Source organism: Pristiophorus japonicus, chromosome 6 (assembly GCF_044704955.1).
Source record: "Pristiophorus japonicus isolate sPriJap1 chromosome 6, sPriJap1.hap1, whole genome shotgun sequence".
Lineage (NCBI taxonomy): Eukaryota > Metazoa > Chordata > Chondrichthyes > Pristiophoridae > Pristiophorus > Pristiophorus japonicus.
In genome coordinates this window covers 166,708,128-166,728,879 of record NC_091982.1, presented here as the reverse complement: position 1 = coordinate 166,728,879, position 20,752 = coordinate 166,708,128, and the positions used below count along the sequence as shown (strand labels likewise).

The 20,752-nt window shown below is 43.8% G+C and overlaps 1 protein-coding gene across 2 annotated transcripts in view; it reads left to right on the top strand.

The window, feature by feature from the left end:
* epha4b (eph receptor A4b) overlaps positions 1 to 20,752 on the top strand; it is a 401,770-nt gene that overhangs the window by 292,879 nt on the left and 88,139 nt on the right. For both annotated transcript variants that reach the window (XM_070883360.1, XM_070883361.1), the window contains exon 8: positions 478 to 586. In XM_070883360.1, the coding sequence (XP_070739461.1) occupies positions 478 to 586 (109 nt within the window). The remainder of the gene's footprint in view (positions 1 to 477; positions 587 to 20,752) is intronic.

Here is a 20,752-nt window from a genome sequence, read left to right as displayed (position 1 = left end):
TGAGCAACGTGCATGTATGGACATCACCAGATCAAGCAGGGCCATGAATAGATCAGCGTGTCAGTACTTGTCGACTATGCCCACACACTTGGACCACATACCAGCGGGTTGTGAGTACTCCAGTAGGAGGCACTGCCTTCAGAGAGAGATAGAGAAGAGAACACTTGAGGTAGGGGAGAGGTGGGGCAGTGGCACCATCATCAGTGAAATGTTTGGAGCTTTTCTGCCACTATTGGAGCTTGCAAAACAATTCAGGTTGTCTTTTCACTTTGTATATAACATGTGATGAATGGTGTCAGAGCATCAATGCTTTACAGTGACTTGATCATAGCAGTGTGCTGACACGCCAGGCATTAAGTAGCTGAAAGAACAACGCAAGCCTTCAAGCTTGTAGTATTCATATTGTTTTGTTATATCTGTAATACTCCTATTTCAGTGTACACACCACACAAACCAACAATTGTTGTTCTTTTTTAGATATGCTAGCTATTGGCGATCCAAACCAACCCACCATCATGGCAGTGTCTGTTGCCGGTGGAATCGTCCTCCTGATCTTCCTCGTTACTTGCTTTGTCGTCAGTGGAAGGTAAACAAAATCAATTTCTTGCTGAGCTTATTCTTTGTTCTTTCTGTCTAATGCTTTTGAAATCTGGGTTAAACAGGTGATAATGTCTCATGATTGAATAACCTGTCACTGTCTCTCAGTCTATATTCACACATTGTGGCCATCTACTGTTAGTGCTGGGGCGGGGAGATTGTCTGTGGATTGAAACTATGTAAACATTAGTTTGGGTATCAGAGAGCAACTAATTAGAGCTTTACCTCAAGTGATTAAACTGGTGGGAATCCATCACAGGGTAGATTGTACATGGTAGAAAGAGGGATGAGGTTTCTCAGGCAGATTTTAGGGAGCTAGGAAAGAGATTAAAAAAGCAGGACCTCAAAGATAGTGATCTCCAGATAACTCCCGGCGCTATGTGCTAGTGAGTACAGAAATGGGAGGACAGAGAAGATGAATGTGTGGCTGGAGAGATGGTGCAGGAGGGATGGCTTTAGATTCCTGATGCATTGGGACTGTTTCTGGGAGAGGTGGGACCAAAATCCTCACGGGTGGGGGCGAGGGGTGGCGGGGGCGGCGGTGTTTTGCTCGTGCTGTTAGGGAGGGTTCAATCTAGCTTGGCAGGGGGGTGGGAACCTGAGAGTAGATTCAGAAGGCAGAGGAGATTAGCTAGAAATGGAGGGCAGAGCATTAGTAAGTGAATTTGGAAGGCAGAGGAAACAAAGGCTAGAAAATAGACAACCAGGGAGTTTGGCAGTGCTAAATGGTATATACTTCAATGCATGGAGTCTAGGTAATAAGGCAGATGAGCTGAGAGCACACATAGACACATGGGAGTATGATATTATAGTAATGCAGAGATATGGCTGAAAGAAGGACAGGAATAGCAGCACAACATTCCTGGTTATAGGGCTTTCAGACAGGATAGAGAGGGGGATAAAAAAGGAAGGGGGTCACAATATTGATTAAAGAAACAATTACGGCTGTGAGGAGAGATGATATAAAACCATAAGAAATAGAAGCAAGAGAGGGCACCTGGCTCCGCCATTTAATAAGATCATGACTGATCTGATCATGGACTCAGGTCCAGTTCCCTGCCCGCTCCCCATAACCTTTTATTCCCTTATCATTCAAAAAATCTGTCTATCTCCGTCTTAAGTATATTCAATGACCCAGCCTCCACAGCTCTCTGGGGCAGAGAATTCCATAGATTTACAACCCTCTGAGAAGAAATTCCTCCTCATCTCAGTTTTAAATGGGCAGCCCCTTATTCTGAGATTATGTCCCCTCGTTTTAGTTTCCGCTATGAGTGGAAATATACTCTCTGCATCCACCTTGTCGAACCCCCTCATTACCTTATTTGTTTCGATAAGATCACCTCTCATTCTTCTGAACTCCAATAAGTATAGGCCCAACCTACTCAACCTATCTTCATAAATCAACCCCCTCATCTTTGGAATCAACCGAGTGAACTTTCTCTGAACAGTCTCCAATGCAAATGTATCCTTCCTTAAATACAGAGACCAAAATGGAGACCAAGTACTCCAGGTATGGCCTCACCAATACCCTGTACAGTTGTAGCAGGACTTCGCTGCTTTTATACTCTATCCCCCTTGCAATAAAGGCCGACATTCCATTTGCCTTCCTGATTACTTGCTGTACCTGCATACTAACTTTTTGTGTTTCATGCACAAGGACCCCCAGGTACCTCTGTACTGCAGCACTTTGCAATTTTTCTCCATTTAAATAATAATTTGCTTTTCTATTTTTTCTGCCAAAGTGGATAACTTCACATTTTCCAACATTATACTCCATCTGCCAAATCTTTGCCAACTCAATTAGCCTGTCTATATCCCTTTGCAGATTTTTTGTGTCCTCCTCACAATTTGCTTTCCCACCCATCTTTGTGTCATCAGCAAACTTGGCTACATTACACTCAGTGCCTTCGTACATGTCATTAATATAGAATGTAAATAGTTGAGGCCCCAGCACCGATCCCTGCGGCACCCCATTAGTTATTGTTTGCCAACCGGAAAATGACCCATTTATCCCGGCTCTCTGTTTTCGTTTAGTCAGCTGTTGGGGTAAAAGGAAGACTTCTCTCCCTCGAGGCGTACTGTCTGATGTAGGAAGTCAACACCTCGCCCATCGTCCTCCATATAATGACCACGGAATTAAACAAACAAAACCTTAGGTTCAACCGGCTTTATTTTGAGCAAGTGCAAGGGAAGGTTCAATCTTGGAACCTTCAAAATACAAGAGATTTCAAGTATAATTTATGCAGGTTTTGGAAAGGAGCTACCCTCCTTCAAAATCATCGATAGGTCTATTGCTATCAGCGGAGTTACATTGATTTGCACTTTGCCATAGTCTATATGACGCCTGAAGTAACTGTTTCAAAATACTGGCTTTCTTATCGCTTCCTCAGAGACTTCTAATCAAAATTGTAACTGCTGACTTCTGCTGTTTTGTTAAGTGTTACTAAGGTTAACCATATCGTTTTAATGCGTTATAAGGGTGCTGTACTTATATAAGCTAGTGTTACATACAATAGGCAATTATTCCTCAGAACCTCCTAATAATGATTAGTTACTACCTTCAGCATTGTGTTGTGACCACCTATCTGTCTGCTCTTTGCCTGCTACAATTCTATATCCCTTACACAGCCAATCTTCTATCCATGCTAATATATTACCCCCTATCCCGTGATCTTTTATCTTGTACAGTAACCTTTTATGTGGCACCTTATCAAACACCTTCTAGAAATCCGAATACACCACATCCACTGGTTTCCCCTTATCCACCCTACTCGTTACATCCTCAAAGAACTTCAGCAAATTTGTCAAACATAATTTCCCCTTCATAAAACTATGCTGACTCTACTTGATTGAATTATGCTTTTCCAAATGACCTGCGACTGCTTCTTTAATAATGAACTCCAGCATTTTCCCAACGACAGATGTTAGGCTAACTGGTCTATAGTTTCCTGCTTTTTGTCTGTCCTTTTTTTAAATAGGGGTATTACATTGGTGGTTTTCCAATCCGCTGGGACCGCCCCAGAATCCAGGGAATTTTGGTAGATTACAACCAATGCATCCACTATCTCTGCAGCCACCTCTTTTAAGACCCGAGGATGTAAGCCATCAGGTCCAGGGGACTTGTCCACCTTTAGTCCCATTATTTTACCGAGTACTACTTCTTTAGTGATCGTGATTGTATTAAGTTCCTCCCTCCCTATAGCCCTTTGATTATCCACTATTTGAATGTTTTTAGTGTCTTCTACTGTGAAGACCAATACAAAATATTTGTTCAAAGTCTCTGCCATTTCCATTATTCTCCATTATTAATTCCCCAGTCTCATCCTCTAGGGGACCAACATTTATTTTAGCCACTCTTTTCCTTTTTATGTACCTGTAGAAACTCTTACTATCTGTTTTTATATGCCATGCTTGTTTACTTTCATAATCTTTCTTCTCTCTCTTTATCATTTTTTTCGTCGTTCTTTGCTGGCTTTTAAAAGTTTCCCAATCCTCTGGCCTCTCACTAGTCTTGGCCACATTGTATGCCTTTGTTTTCAATTTGATACCATCCCTTATTTCCTTAGTTAGCCACGGATGGTTATTCCTTCGCTTACAATCTTTCCTTCTCATTGAGATATATTTTTGTTGCGAGTTATGAAATTTCTCCTTAAATGTCTGCCACGTGCCACACTTTAATCTCTTTTCCAAGTCCACATTATGCAACTCTGGCTTCATACCTTTGTAGTCATCTTTATTTAAGCTTAGGACATTGGTTTGAGATCCAACTTTCTCACCCTACAACTGATTTTGAAATTCAACCATGTTATGGTCAGTCATTCCTAAAGGATCCTTTATTAATCCTGTCTCATTACACAGTACCAGATCTAAGATAGCCTGCTCCCTGGTTGGTTCAACAACGTACTGTTAAAGGAAACTATCCCGGATACACTCTAAGAACACTTCCTTAAGGCTACCCTGGACAATTTGGTTTGTCCAATCAATATGAAGGTTAAAATCACCCATGATTATTGACGTTCCTTTTTTACAAGCCTCCATTATTTCTTGATTTATACTCTGTCCAACAGTATAGCTACTGTTAGGGGGGCCTATAGACTACGCCCACCAGCAATTTTTTCCCTTTATTATTCCTTATCTCCACCCAAACTGATTCAACATCTTGATCTTCTGAGCCAATATCGTTATGTTAGAAAGATCATCAAATGAGGCCATGTGGGTTGAAATGAAGAACAAAAAAGGTGCAGGGAGTGTACTAAACACTCAGAGGGAGACAGAAGAGCAAATGTGTGGGCAAAGTTCTGAGAAGTGCAAAAACAATAGGGCAGTAATAGTAGGGGATTTCAACTACCCCAATATTAACTGGGTAGAATTATTGTGAAAGGTATAGAGGAAGCATAATTCTTAAAATGCATTTGAGACACCTTTTTTAGTCAGTATGTAGCAAGCTCGACAAAAGAGAGGGAGGGAGGGGTCGGGGGGGGGGAGCGGGGGTGTGGTCTGGACTTAGTTTTAGGGAATGAAGCTGAGTAGGTGGAAGGGGTATCAATGGGAGAGCATTTTTGTGGTAGTGATCATAATTCAGTTAGATTTAGGGCAGTTATGGAAAAGGACAAATATAAACCAGGAATAAAATTTCTCAATTGGGGAAAAGCCAATTTTACTAAGCTGAGATGCGATTTAACCAATGTGGACTGGAACCAGCTACTTGAGAGTAAATCAGTGTTGGGTCAGTGGGAGGCATTCAATGAGGAGATAATGAGGGTTCAGAGCAAGAATGTTCCCTGAAAGAAAAAAGGTGGGACTAACAAATCTAGAACCCCCTGGATGTCAAGGGACATACAGGATAGGATAAAGAAAAAAAGGGAAGTTTATGATAGATACCGAGGTCTCAATACTGCAGAAACCCTGGAGGAGTATAGAAAGTGCAGGGGTGAAATTAAAAGGGAAATTAGGAAAGCAGAGAGGGAGCTTGAAAAAATATTGACAAGTAAAATCAAGGAAAACCAAAGATGTTTTATAAATATATTAAGAACAAGAGGATAACTAAAGAAAGAATAGGTCCAATTAGAGACCATAAAGGTAACCTGTGTGTGGAGGCGGAAGACGTGGGTATGGTTCTCAATTAATATTTTGCGTCTGTTTTCACAAAAGTGAGGTGCGATGCAGACATTACAATCAGGGAGGAGGAGTGTGAAATATTAGATGAAATAAACATCGTGAGAGAGGAAGTATTAAGGAATTTAGCATCTTTGATAAATCCCCAGGATGGAATGCATCCCAGACTGTTAAGAGAAACAAAAGAGGAAATAGCAGAGGCTCTGACCTTCATTTTCCAATCCTCTCCGGCTACAGGTCTGGTACTGGAGCACTGTTATCGTTGTACCATTGCTTAAAAATGGAGAAAGGGACTGAGTATTTACAGGAGAGTCAGCCGAATCTCAGGGAAAATTATTGGACAAAATTTTGAGGGACAGGATAAATCTTCATTCAGAAAGACACGGATTAATTAAGAAAAGTCGGCAAGGATTTGTTAAGGGAAGGTTGTGTCTAACTAACCTGATTGAATTTTTTGAGGAGGTAACGAGGAGGGTCGATGCGGGTAGTGCGTTTGATGTAGTGTATATGGATTTTAGCAAAGCTTTTCATAAGTTCCCACCAGACCCTCGTTCCCCGAGTACTTCCGGAAGGTTATTTGTGTCTTCCTTCGTGAAGACAGAACCAAAGTATTTGTTCAATTGGTCTGCCATTTCTTTGTTCCCCATTATAAGTTCACCCGAATCCGACTGCAAGGGACCTATGTTTGTCTTCACTAATCTTTTTCTCTTCACATATTTATGGAAGCTTTTGCAATCAGTTTTTATGTTCCCTGCAAGCTTCCTCTCGTACTCTATTTTTCCCCTCTTAATTAAACCCTTAGTCCTCCTCTGTTGAATTCTAAATTTCTCCCAGTCCTCAGGTTTGTTGCGTTTTCTAGCTAATTTATATGCCTCTTCCTTGGTTTTAACACTATCCTTAATTTCCCTTGTTAGCCACGGTTGAGCCACCTTCCCCGTTTTATTTTTACTCCAGACAGTGATGTACAATTGCTGAAGTTCATCCATGTGATCTTTAAATGTTTGCCATTGCTTATCCACCGTCAACCCTTTAAGTATCACTCGCCAGTCTATTCCAGCCATTCACTCTTCATACCGTCGAAGTTAGCTTTCCTTAAGTTCAGGACCCTAGTTTCCAAATTAACTGTGTCACTCTCCATCTTAATAAAGAATTCTACCATATTATGGTCACTCTTCCCCAAGGGGCCTTGCACAACAAGATTGCTAATTAGTCCCTTCTCATTACACATCACCCAGTCTAGGATGGCTAGCTCTCTCGTTGGTTCCTCGATATATTGGTCTAGAAAACCATCCCTAATACACTCCAGGAAATCCTCCTCCACTGCATTGCTACCAGTTTGGTTAGCCCAATCAATATGTGGATTAAAGTCGCCCATGATAACTGCTATACCTTTATTGCACACATCCCTTATTTCTTGTTTAATGCTGTCCCCAACCTCACTACTACTGTTTGGTAGTCTGTAAACAACTCCCACTAGCGTTTTCTGCCCTTTGGTATTCCGCAGCTCCACCCATACAGATTCCACATCATCCAGACTAATGTCCCTCCTTACTATTGCATTAATTTCCTCTTTAACCAGCAACGCCACCCCGCCTCCTTTTCCTCTCTGCCTATCCTTCCTAAATGTTGAATACCCCTGGATGTTGAGTCCCCAGCCTTGGTCACCCTGGAGCCATTTCTCCGTGATGCCAATTACGTCATATCCGTTAACTGCTGTCTGCGCAGTTAATTCGTCTACCTTATTCCGAATACTCTTCGCATTGAGGTACAGAGCCTTCAGGATTGTCTTTTTAACACACTTTGCCCCTTTAGAATTGTGCTGTAATGTGGCCCTTTTTGTTTTTTGCCTTGTGTTTCTCTGCCCTCCACTTTTACTATTCTCCTTTCTATCTTTTGCTTCTGCCTCCATTTCATTTCCCTCTGTCTCCCTGCATAGGTTCCCATCCCCCTGCCATGTTAGTTTAACTCCTCCCCAACAGCACTAGCAAACGCTCACCCTAGGACATTGGTTCCGGTCCTACCCAGGTACAGACTGTCCGGTTTGTACTGGTCCCACCTCCCCCAGAACCGGTTCCAATGTCCCAGTAATTTGAATCCTTCCCTTTTGCACCACTCCTCAAGCCACATCTTCATCTTAGCTATCCTGCGATTCCTACTCTGACTAGCACGTGGCACTGATAGCAATCCTGAGATTACTACTACATCCTAGACTGGGTGATGTGTAATGAGGAGGTCCTACTTTTTAATTTAGCTCCTAGATCGATATATTTGTCTTGTAGGTCCTCATCCCGATTTTTACCTATATCGTTGGTACCTATATGCACCACGACAACTGGCTGTTCACCCTCCCTTTTCAGAATGTCCTGCACCTGCTCCGAGACATCCTTGACCCTTGCTCCAGGGAGGCAACATACCATCCTGGAGTCTCGGTTGCGGCCGCAGAAACGCCTATCTATTCCCCTTACAATTGAATCCCCTCTCACTATAGCTCTCCCTCTCTTTTTCCTGCCCTCCTGGGCAGCAGAGCCACCCACGATGCGATGAACTTGGCTGTTGCTGCTCCCCCCTGATGAGTCATCCCCCTCAACAGTACCCAAAGCGGTGTATCTGTTTTGCAGGGGGATGACTACAGGGGACCTCTGCACTACCTTCCTTGCACTGCTCTTCCTGTTGGTCACCCATTTACTATCTGTCTGTGTACCCTTTACCTGCGGTAAAACCAACTTACAAAATGTGCTGTTCACGTCATTCTCAGCATCGTGGATGCTCCAGAGTGAATAAACCTGCAGCTCCAGGGCCACAATGCAGTCCATCAGGAGCTGGAGGCGGATGCACTTCCCGCACACGTTGTCGTCAGGGACACTGGAAGCGTCCCTGACTTCCCACATAGTACAGGAGGAGCATAACACATGTCCAAACTGTCCTGCCATGACTTAACCGTTAGATACACTTAATTTGGAAACAACAATACTAAAGGTTACTTAATGATAAAGAAAAGAAAAAGACAAACTACTTACCAATCACCAGCCAATTGCTTAACTCCTTGGCTGTGGCGTCACCTTTCGATTTCTTTCTACTTCTTTGTTGCCTTTTGCCGCTGCCGTTCTGACTCCCGCCTCCTCGACTCACGAACTCCCCGAACTGCTGGGCCTAGGCCAGTACCGCTCTGACTCCCGCCTCCTCGACACACGAACTCCCCGAACTGCTGGGCCTTTATAGGCCACTGCCGCTCCGACTCCCGCCTCCTCGACTCACGAACTCCCCGAACTGCTGGGCCTTTATAGGCCACTGCCGTTCTGACTCCTGCCTCCTCGACTCACGAACTCCCCGAACTGCTGGGCCTTTGTAGGCCACTGCCGCTCCGACTCCCGCCTCCTCGACACACGAACTCTCCGAACTGCTGGGCCTTTATAGGCCACTGCCGCTCTGACTCCTGCCTCCTCGACTCACGAACTCCCCGAACTGCTGGGCCTTTATAGGCCACTGCCGCTCCGACCCCCGCCTCCTCGACTCACGAACTCCCCGAACTGCTGGGCCTTTATAGGCCACTGCCGCTCCGACTCCCGCCTCCTCGACTCACGAACTCCCCGAACTGCTGGGCCTTTATTGGCCACTGCCGCTTCGACTCCCGCCTCCTCGACTCATGAACTCCCCGAACTGCTGGGCCTAGGCCACTGCCTCTCCGACTCCCGCCTCCTCGACTCATGAACTCCCCGAAGATGAATACGTGGCTTGAGCAGTGGTACAGCAGGGAGGGATTCAAATTCCTGGGGCATTGGAACCGGTTCTGGGGGAGGTGGGACCAGTACAAACCGGACGGTCTGCACCTGGGCAGGACCGGAAACAATGTCCTAGGGGGAGTGTTTGCTAGTGCTTTTGGGGAGGAGTTAAACTAATATGGCAGGGGGATGGGAACCAATGCAGGGAGACAGAGAGAAACAAAAAGGAGACAAAAGCAAAAGACAGAAAGGTGATGAGGAAAAGTGGAGGGCAGAGAAACCCAAGGCAAAGAACAAAAAGGGCCACTGTACAGCAAAATTCTAAAAGGACAAAGATTTTTTAAAAAACAAGCCAGAAGGCTTTGTGTCTTAATGCAAGGAGTATTCGTAATAAAGTATATGAATTAACTGTGCAAATAGATGTTAACAAATATGATGTGATTGGGATTACAGAGACGTGGCTCCAGGATGATCAGGGCTGGGAGCTCAACATCCAGGGGTATTCAACATTCAGGAAGGATAGAATAAAAGGAAAAGGAGGTGGGGTAGCATTGCTGGTTAAGGAGGAGATTAATGCAATAGTTAGGAAGGACATTAGCTTGGATGATGTGGAATCTATATGGGTAGAGCTGCAGAACACCAAAGGGCAAAAAACGTTAGTGGGATTTGTGTACAGACCTCCAAACAGTAGTAGTGATATTGGGGAGGGCATCAAACAGGAAATTAGGGGTGCATGCAATAAATGTACAGCAGTTATAATGGGTGACTTTAATATGCACATAGATTGGGCTAACCAAACTGGAAGCAATACGGTGGAGGAGGATTTCCTGGAGTGCATAAGGGATGGTTTTCTAGACCAATATGTCGAGGAATCAACGAGAGGGGAGGCCATCTTAGACTGGGTGTTGTGTAATGAGAGAGGATTAATTAGCAATCTCGTTGTGCGAGGCCCCTTGGGGAAGAGTGATCATAATATGGTGGAATTCTGCACGAGGATGGAGAATGAAACAGTTAATTCAGAGACCATGGTCCAGAACTTAAAAAAGGCTAACTTTGAAGGTATGAGGCGTGAATTGGTTAGGATAGATTGGCGAATGATACTTAAGGGGTTGACTGTGGATGGGCAATGGTAGACATTTAGAGACCGCATGGATGAACTACAACAATTGCACGTTCCTGTCTGGCATAAAAATAAAAAAGGGAAGGTGGCTCAACCGTGGCTATCAAGGGAAATCAGGGATAGTATTAAAGCCAAGGAAGTGGCATACAAATTGGCCAGAAATAGCAGCGAACCCGGGGACTGGGAGAAATTTAGAACTCAGCAGAGGAGGACAAAGGGTTTGATTAGGGCAGGAAAAATGGAGTACGAGAAGAAGCTTGCAGGGAACATTAAGACGGATTGCAAAAGTTTCTATAGGTATGTAAAGAGAAAAAGGTTAGTAAAGACAAACGTAGGTCCCCTGCAGTCAGAATCAGGGGAAGTCATAATGGGGAACAAAGAAATGGCAGACCAATTGAACAAGTACTTTGGTTCGGTATTCACTAAGGAGGACACAAACAACCTTCCGGATATAAAAGGGGTCAGAGGGTCTAGTAAGGAGGAGGAACTGAGGGAAATCTTTATTAGTAGTAAAATTGTGTTGGGGAAATTGATGGGATTGAAGGCCGATAAATCCCCAGGGCCTGATGGACTGCATCCCAGAGTACTTAAGGAGGTGGCCTTGGAAATAGTGGATGCATTGACAGTCATTTTCCAACATTCCATTGACTCTGGATCAGTTCCTATCGAGTGAAGGGTAGCCAATGTAACCCCACTTTTAAAAAAAGGAGGGAGAGAGAAAACAGGGAATTATAGACCGGTCAGCCTGACATCGGTAGTGGGTAAAATGATGGAATCAATTATTAAGGATGTCATAGCAGCGCATTTGGAAAGAGGTGACATGATAGGTCCAAGCCAGCATGGATTTGTGAAAGGGAAATCATGCTTGACAAATCTTCTGGAATTTTTTGAGGATGTTTCCAGTCGAGTGGACAAGGGAGAACCAGTTGATGTGGTATATTTGGACTTTCAGAAGGCTTTCGACAAGGTCCCACACAAGAGATTAATGTGCAAAGTTAAAGCACATGGGATTGGCGGTAGTGTGCTGATATGGATTGAGAACTGGTTGTCAGACAGGAAGCAAAGAGTAGGAGTAAATAGGTACTTTTCAGAATTGCAGGCAGTGACTAGTGGGGTACCACAAGGTTCTGTGCTGGGGCCCCAGCTGTTTACACTGTCCATTAATGATTTAGACGAGGGGATTAAATGTAGTATCTCCAAATTTGCGGATGACACTAAGTTGGGTGGCAGTGTGAGGTGCGAGGAGGATGCTATGAGGCTGCAGAGCGACTTGGAAAGGTTAGGTGAGTGGGCAAATGCATGGCAGATGAAGTATAATGTGGTAAATGTGAGGTTATCCACTTTGGTGGTAAAAACAGAGAGACAGACTATTATCTGAATGGTGACAGATTAGGAAAAGGGGAGGTGCAAAGAGACCTGGGTGTCATGGTACATCAGTCATTGAAGGTTGACATGCAGGTACAGCAGGCGGTTAAGAAAGCAAATGGCATGTTGGCCTTCATAGCGAGGGGATTTGAGTACAGGGGCAGGGAGGTGTTGCTACAGTTGTGCAAGGCCTTGGTGAGGCCACACCTGGAGTATTGTGTACAGTTTTGGTCTCCTAACCTGAGGAAGGACATTCTTGCTATTGAGGGAGTGCAGCGAAGGTTCACCAGACTGATTCCCGGGATGGCGGGACTGACCTATCAAGAAAGACTGGATCAACTGGGCTTGTATTCACTGGAGTTCAGAAGAATGAGAGGGGACCTCATAGAAACGTTTAAAATTCTGATGGGTTTCGACAGGTTAGATGCAGGAAGAATGTTCCCAATGTTGGGGAAGCCCAGAACCAGGGGTCACAGTCTAAGGATAAGGGGTAAGCCATTTAGGACCGAGATGAGGAGAAACTTCTTCACCCAGAGAGTGGTGAACCTGTGGAATTCTCTACCACAGAAAGTTGTTGAGGCCAATTCACTAAATATATTCAAAAAGGAGTTAGATGAAGTCCTTACTACTAGGGGGATCAAAGGGTATGGCGAGAAAGCAGGAATCGGGTACTGAAGTTGCATGTTCAGCCATGAACTCATTGAATGGCGGTGCAGGCTAGAAGGGCCGAATGGCCTACTCCTGCACCTATTTTCTATGTTTCTATGAACTGCTGGGCCTAGGCCACTGCCGCTCTGATTCCCGCCGCCTCAACTGATGAACTCCCCGAACGGCTGGGCCTTTATAGGCCACTGTCGTTCTAACTCCCGCCTCCTCGACTCACGAACTCCCCGAACTGCTGGGCCTTTATAGGCCGCTGCCGCTCCGACTTCCGCCTCCTCGACTAACAGGGCAAGGGAATACACAATAAATGGTAGGACACTGAGAAGTGTACAGGAACAGAGGGACCTTAGAGTGCATGTCCACAGATCCTTGAAGGTAGCATGACAGGTGGTTAAGAATGCATACGGGATACTTGCCTTTAATAGCCAAGGCATAAAATAGAAGAGCAGGGAGGTTATGCTTGAACTAAAATACTCATTCAGCCACAGCTGGAGTACTGCATGCAGTTCTGGTCACCACATTACAGGAAAGATGTGATTGCACTAGAGAGGGTACAGAGGAGATTTATGAGGGTGTTGCCTGGACTGGAGAATTTTATCTATGAGGAAAGATTGGATAGGCAGGGGTGGTTTTCTTTGGAACAGAGGAGGCTGAGAGGAGACGTTATTGAGGTGTATAAAATTATCAGGAGCCAAGATAGAGTGGATAGGAAGGACCTATTTCCCTTAGCAGAGGGGTCAATAACCGGGGGGGGCAAAGATTTAAAGTAATTGGTAGGAGGTTTAGAGGGGATTTGAGGAAAAATGTTTTCACCCAGAGGTTGGTGAGGGTCTGGAACTCTGCCTGAAAGGGTCATAATGGCAGAAATCCTCATAGTATTTAAAAAGTACTTGGATGTGCCCTTGAAGTGTCATACAAGACTACGGACCAAGAGCTGGAAAGTGGGATTAGGCTGGATAGCTCTTTGTTGGTCAGCACGGACACAATGGGCCAAATGGCCTCCTTCTGTGCTGTAAATTTCCATGATTCTATGTCTGTGGAAGGAGTGGTTTTGATGAGTGCAATGCATAATAACTATCAAGTGTGCAACTTGCTGGGACTAAATAAGATGAGATGTTGAGGCTAGTCGCTCAAAGAAAGGTCAGATACTGTGAATATATCATTTGAGAATCACAAGGACAGCTAATGTATGAATTAGTAATGGGAAAACCACAAGGAAAGAGAGCAAGACAAAATGGAGATGCACAAAGCTCAATAGTTCAGAAGAGTTGACAAGGTTTTACAACTGGCTCTGGATTGAGGGATGTTCCCTATTAAATTGCCCAGCTCTAAAGAGTAGTAGTTGCTATTGCCAACACAAAACCATGTAGGCAGATGCTAACACTTCCTTCTGGACAGAGTGGCTGGGACAGGAAAAGAGATGCTTTCCAGATATTAAAGATGTTCACGGGGTTGGGGGTAATATATTAGCATGGATAAAGGATTGGCTAACTAACAGAAAACAGAGAGTTGGGATAAATGGTTCATTCTCTGGTTGGCACCAGTAACTGGTGGGGTGCCACAAGGATCAGTGCTGGGACCCCAACTATTTACAATTTATATTAACGACTTGGAAGTGTAATGTAGCCAAGTTTGCTGACAATACAAAGATGGGAGGAAAAGCAATGTGTGAGGAGGACACAATAAATTTGCAAAGGGATATAGACAGGCTAAGTGAGTGGGAAAAAAATTGGCAGAAGGAGTATAATGTTGGAAAGTGTGAGGTCATGCACTTTGGCAGAGAAAATCAAAGAGCAAGTTATTATTTCAATGGAGAAATATTGCAAAGTGCTGCAGTACAGCGGGACCTGGGGATACTTGTGCATGAAACACAAAAGGATAGTATGCAGGTACAGCAAGTGATCAGGAAGGCCAATGGAATCTTGGCCTTTATTGCAAAGGAGATGGAGTATAGAAACATAGAAAATAGGTGCAGGAGTAAGCCAGTCGGCCCTTCGAATCTGCACCACCATTCAATATGATCATGGCTGATCATGCAACTTCAGTACCCCATTCCTGATTTCTCTCCATACCCCTTGATCCCTTTAGCTGTAAGGGCCACATCTAACTCCCTTTTGAATCTATCTAACGAACTGTCCTCAACAACTTTCTGTGGTAGAGAATTCCACAGGTTCACAATTCTCTGAGTGAAGAAATTTCTCCTCATTGCGGTACTAAATGGCTTACCCCTTATCCTTAGACTGTGACCCCTGGTTCTGGACTTCCCCAACATCGGGAACATTCTTCCTGAGTCTAACCTGTCCAATTCCGTCAGAATTTTATATGTTTTTAAAACCAGGAAAGTCTTGCTACAGCTATACAGGGTTTTGGTGAGGCCACACTTGGGATACTGCGTGCAGTTTTGGTTTCCATATTTACGCAAGGATATATTTGCTTTGAAGGCAGTTCAGAGAACTAGGTTGATTCCGGAGATGAGGGAGTTGACTTTTGAGGAAAGTTGAGTAGATTGGGCCTCTACTCATTGGAATTCAGAAGAATGAGAGGTGATCTTATCGAAACGTATAAGATTATGAGGGGGCTTGACAAGGTGGATGCAGAGAGGATGTTTCCACTGATGGGGGAGACTAGAACTAGAGGGCATGATCTTAGAATAAGGAGCTGCCCATTTAAAATTGAGATGAGGAGAAATTTCTTCTCTCAGAGGGTTGCAAATCTGTGGAATTCGCTGCCTCAGAGAGCTGTGGAAGCTGGGACATTAAATAAATTTAAGACAGAAATAGACAGTTTCTTAAACGCTAAGGAGATAAGGGGTTATGGGGAGCGGGCAGGGAAATGGACCTGAGTCCATGATCGGATCAGCCATGATCTTATTGAATGGCGGAGCAGGCTCGAGGGGCCATATGGCCTACTCCTGTTCCTATTTCAAATGTTCTTATGTTAAAAAGCATGCAAAGTAGAAATGTGGCAATGAAGCACATTTTTCCCACGGCCCACATATAGTCCACCCCATCAGAGAATCCCATCCACTTTATCTCTTGAGGGAAAGTGCCTGATATCCAAATGTATTGTGCAAAACTTCCCACTGAATATGTATCTCCATGATTCATCTTTGCCTGCTGAGGCACTCAGCCTTTTGTGTTTTAGATAATGTGCAATTTGATGTCCACTTGAGGACATTTTCCTGATGATGTTTCCTCCGAATAGTTAATTGCTCGAATCAGATTGGTTCTTACTTTTTCTCACCCTAGCGTGGTGTACTTTGGTGAAAGGCTCCTAGAACGTCACCTCGCCCACACGTTGCTTTGTCTTGCAGTTGAGTTAAATATTCCCACTGCTGATTTTAAAATGAAAACCTCATGAGTCAGAGACTCTGAGGCATTTGATGTGTGACCTTCATGGGGAGGGGGTGCTTTTTCATTATTTAAGTCTTACCCCTATGATAATCAGTTACTTTACAGATGCCATTTTCCTTTTCATTTTGCATATAAATTAAATCCAGCAGTCATGTTCCATCAGTAAACTTGCTAATAACAAATGTCTTTGGAGCAGACAGCCCTATCTTTATTGACAGGACCTTGTGTGGTTAAACTGAATGAAGCATGCAATGTAGACTTTAGTTTAACCATTCATATCCATATCTATATATTTTAAAAAACACCATTGGAAAACTCTAATAAGTTTAGGATTTGTCTAATAGGGCTTTTTTCCCCCACAATGACATAGATTATCTTCCCTGAGGTATACGTAGAGACCATAAATAAAGCTAGCAATCTTGCTGGGATTTCATTATCATTTTCTAGCTGAGTTTCATTGTAATGTTTCTGCGATTTACATTTCATCCTGAGGCCCTGCTGCTGTATAATTTGAAAAAATAGTCCATTCATTTGACAGTTTGCCTTCAGAAAAAACGAGTAAAAATGCATTTCTCCAAATCAACAATTGTCTCTATTCCACTGTGGGAGAATTGCACCAGGTGAGGTGGAACAAGTCCTTCCACTGCAAATGAAAGTTCCTCTACCGCTCAACCCCACATCTCTTTCTCTCTGACTGGAGAAGCGGGGTTTTTGCCCATGGGGCCTGACTTGAGTCTCAGTAAAACAGAATCAATCAATTCTCATCTCTTTGTTGGGGGGCAGGGGCGATGTAATGAGTTAGAACATTGTCCTTCACCTGAATACAAACCAGACAGCAAGGAAGAATATCTTTTCTTTTTGATGGATATTAAAGAAAGAAAGACTTGGATTTATACAGCACCTTTCATGACCACCAGACATCTCAAAGCGCTTTGCAGCCAATTAAGTACTTTTTTTTTCGTGTCGTCACTGTTGTAATGTAGGAAACGTGGCAGTCAATTTGCACACAAACAAGCTCCCACAAACAGCAATGTGATAATGACCAGATAATCTGTTTTTGTATTGATTGAGGGATAAATATTGGCCATGACACCGGGAATAACTGCCCTGCTCTTCTTCGAACTAGTGGGATCTTTTGCATTCTTTTGAGAGCGTAGACGGGACCTCGGTTTAACGTCTCATCTGAAAAACGGCACCTCCGACAGTGCAGTACGCCCTCAGTACTGCACTGGAATGTCAGCCTAGATTTTTCATGCTCAAATCCCTGGAGTGGGACTTGAACCCACAACCTTCTGACTCAGGTGAGTGTGCTACCCACTGAGCCATAGCTGATTAAGGTTAAGGCCTTAAATGACTGGCACCACAGAAAAAATACCCATAATTCTAAATAATTGGGACTACCGAACAGTATTGTGAGGGCACTTTCACCACACGGACTGCAATGGTTCAAGGAGAAGGCCCACCACCACCTTATGGGCAAAAAATATGACCCTAGAATTTTTTTAAAGTAATGGGGTACTGTGCCTCCCTTGATGGTAATGTTGATGAAGTGCCAGTGGGGGAAGTAGTTAACTGCATTTGGCTCAAACTGAAACTTTGTGAAGGGAATTTAAGCTGTTGCTGCATGTAAAAAGGATTGAGTAGTTCACTGAGATGGCACACTGTCCTTTCAACACTAGGACTTAGGTGCATACCTGGCTAGGACTGCTTGTATGACAGGATCTTCTGTCTGGTGACTGTAAAGATTTCTACCCAAAAGCCGAAGCAATCTGAAATCATATCCTGGAAATTTCATTCTGAAAGGCCAAAGGAGAGTTGGGAAATGGAACGGTCTCAAGGGTACAAGAGAGGGTGGTGCTGGTTGTGAGGAGTTAAGGCTCATTAGTGAAGCAGAATGAAGGAAGTGTTACAGTCCGCTATAGAAAGGTAATCTCTTCCCTGTCCCCTCCCTCAAAGCAAGCTTTGAAAAATAGACGGTTTAAAAAAACACACTATGGGTACATCTTCGCCTTTACTGACTGAACGGTACGTATTCCTTGGGCGGAGTGCAGAGAGAAATATTGGGCTCAATTTTCCCCAAAGCATTTTTTTGGCGTACATGAAGAGTTACGCACGATTTTTTGTGGCCCGAGTACGCTAAAAAAAATGTGTTGTAAGTTTCCCCTTAGGATCTCTTCATTTTGGCGTGGCCTAACCCAAGGAGGGGGGGGGGCGGTGGAGCCTTGATCTGCGGCAAAAAGATCAGACTGCCATGGTAACCTGTGAGTTCTCCTGCCCGCTGGTGAGTTCTGTCAGTTGTCCTGCGTGCGTTCTGTGACTTCTCCTGCCTGCTGGTGCGTTCTTTCCGTTGTCCTGCCCGCCCCTAGCCCTGGCCGATTGGCCTCCCGGTACGCTCCCCCACCCCTAGCCCAGGCCGAGTGTTCTCCTCCCTCCCGGTCAAAGGCTTCCCCCCACCCTCTCTCCCTTCCCCCACCTCTCTCTTCCTCCCCCATCTCTCTTTTACCTTTCCTGCTGCTGCTGTCCGGGCATCTGCTGCACTTACCTGCGCTGATTTCCTTACCTGCGCCGATTTCTTTACCTGCGCCGATTTCTTTAACTCTCCACAAGGGTTTTCTTAAGTGGCCACAAACGCTGGCCTAAGTAGAAATGGAGTAACTATTAGCTGTCCAAAGCTGCCTAAATGGTCAGAACTAGCGTAGATGGCTGGTAACGCCCCCTTTTGAGAAAAAAAAAACTAACCTAAGAAAAACGTAACTAAGTGAGTTATGCTGGTGCAAAATGATTGGGGAAACTTGGGACTTTTAAGTTACACAAAAAAAAACAGAGCAACTCCTGGCCAAAATTGAGCCCTTTGTGTGGGGAGGATGGTGTGTCTGTTACACAACCCATTTGTTTAAATATAAGGGTGTTAAGGACCTGCGGTCCTTGTATCTCCCCACCATCCCCTCCGCCCGCCATCCCCACCCTTCCATCAGGCGATTCTTAATACCCAGACAGTAAAGATTAAAATCTACCCCATATATTCAATTCTTCTTCTTTGGTTCTGTATATCTAATTCTAATTATGAACACAAGGAATAAGCAACTAACCTCCTCCTCACTCAGACTAAATCTCAAATCTTTATTCCATCCTCCAGCCCACTGAAAACTGGAAATTGTGTTTCAGTCCCCACGTTTCCACATCACCGTTCATATTCCAGTCTGACCTTATCAAAGGAGCCAAGTACACGATTGTTGTCAGTCTGAATTTGCAATCATCTCTACTCAATTATATTTTTAAGTATTTAGTTAAAGCCGTTTTTGTAGAAGATCCTTGATCACGCGTTAGTGTTTAAAATTGCAATAGAATTGTAGTCTTTAAAGGGCAATTTTACGCTTTAGTTTATGGGAAATAAAATGAAGGGTTTTCTTTTCTCTGTCCATGAATAATTACTGTCACATGTAGTCATGTCTCACTTTGAGCACAATCTCTATTTTGGAAATGAGTTTCACTTTTAAAAATTCAGCGCGACAAATCACAGACCATCGAAGATCAATCTTCATTACTGTATACTGTCTGGAAGGTCTTGGTGTTTCAGAAGATTCCTTAGATTACTTGCAAAACATTCTTTATATATAGATGAATAGCACAAATTAAGTGTTCAACTGATTGAGGTTTCATTACACCGTTTCATTACACCTATTACAAAAATAGTCGACTAGCACCTCATAAATGAAAAAAAAACATACATCAAATCCTAACACTACAATTGATTTGGGACAGCAGTCAATCAGGGTGCAAGGCACTTTTATTGATCAACCCACTTCCAATTATTCGGAACAGTGTATAACTAAGTCTGGTGTTGGAGCGGCATGGATCTAAAAGGAGACTTGAATGGTCTTAATGCCACAGCTCATTAGCATCACAGGAGATGCACGGAATCCAAAGTAGAGCAAGAAGCACCGAACAAAGATAATTAGACTCTCCTGGACAGATGCCAGATGTGGAAGGTGCTAATCAGCCTCTATAGGAAGCCATTATGACTCAATAAATTACATATTATTAGGAGGAGATTTTAAAAGTTGCCAGTGAAGGTATGCAACTGCATCTTCAGTGTGAAGGATGTTTTCAAGAGTTAGTTAAATTTATTCGGTAGCCTGCATTACCTTAACAATCATTTGAGATTTTTACATGCATACAAATGTAAAATATATACAATATGCAGCCCAATTACCAGGATGGTATTGCAATGCTTTGACTTATCAATGGATTTGAATAGCATGATAGACCATGAGAGCTTTGAAACCAGTAAGTGTTTGATATCTGATGACAGAGAGCTAGAGTGTAAGCCTTCCCTAACCACTGCGGAGCATGAATGCACCTCCACATATTATACCTTTCAAGAATACAGATTCTTACAGGCCAGTGAGGGATTGAAAACAGCACACCATCAAACTGAAACCAATCAGAATCTTCTTACCTATTTACTCTATAATTATTCAATGTACATTCTAACAATGCCGTCAGAAATTCACCCATCTGCCATTGAATGGTCAGGGATATTCAAAAGAGAGGGAAGAGGGAAGGGAGGAGAAATGGACATGGAGGGTCAGTCATGCACCAACAGAAAGAATTGGATATGTCCTTATCACAATCCAGATCAGTCATGGTGGAAAATAAAACCCTTTTCTTTCCCCAGTTCACCCAAAGACTCAGTAGGTTTCTTCAGACTGCAGCGTTAGAAAGTTCCTCGGTTCGATTCCTGGTCTGTTCCGAGGTGGGTGCATTCAGCTGCAGCAATAGTGGGATTGACTGCAGAGGAGAAAATTAACCAGGATTGC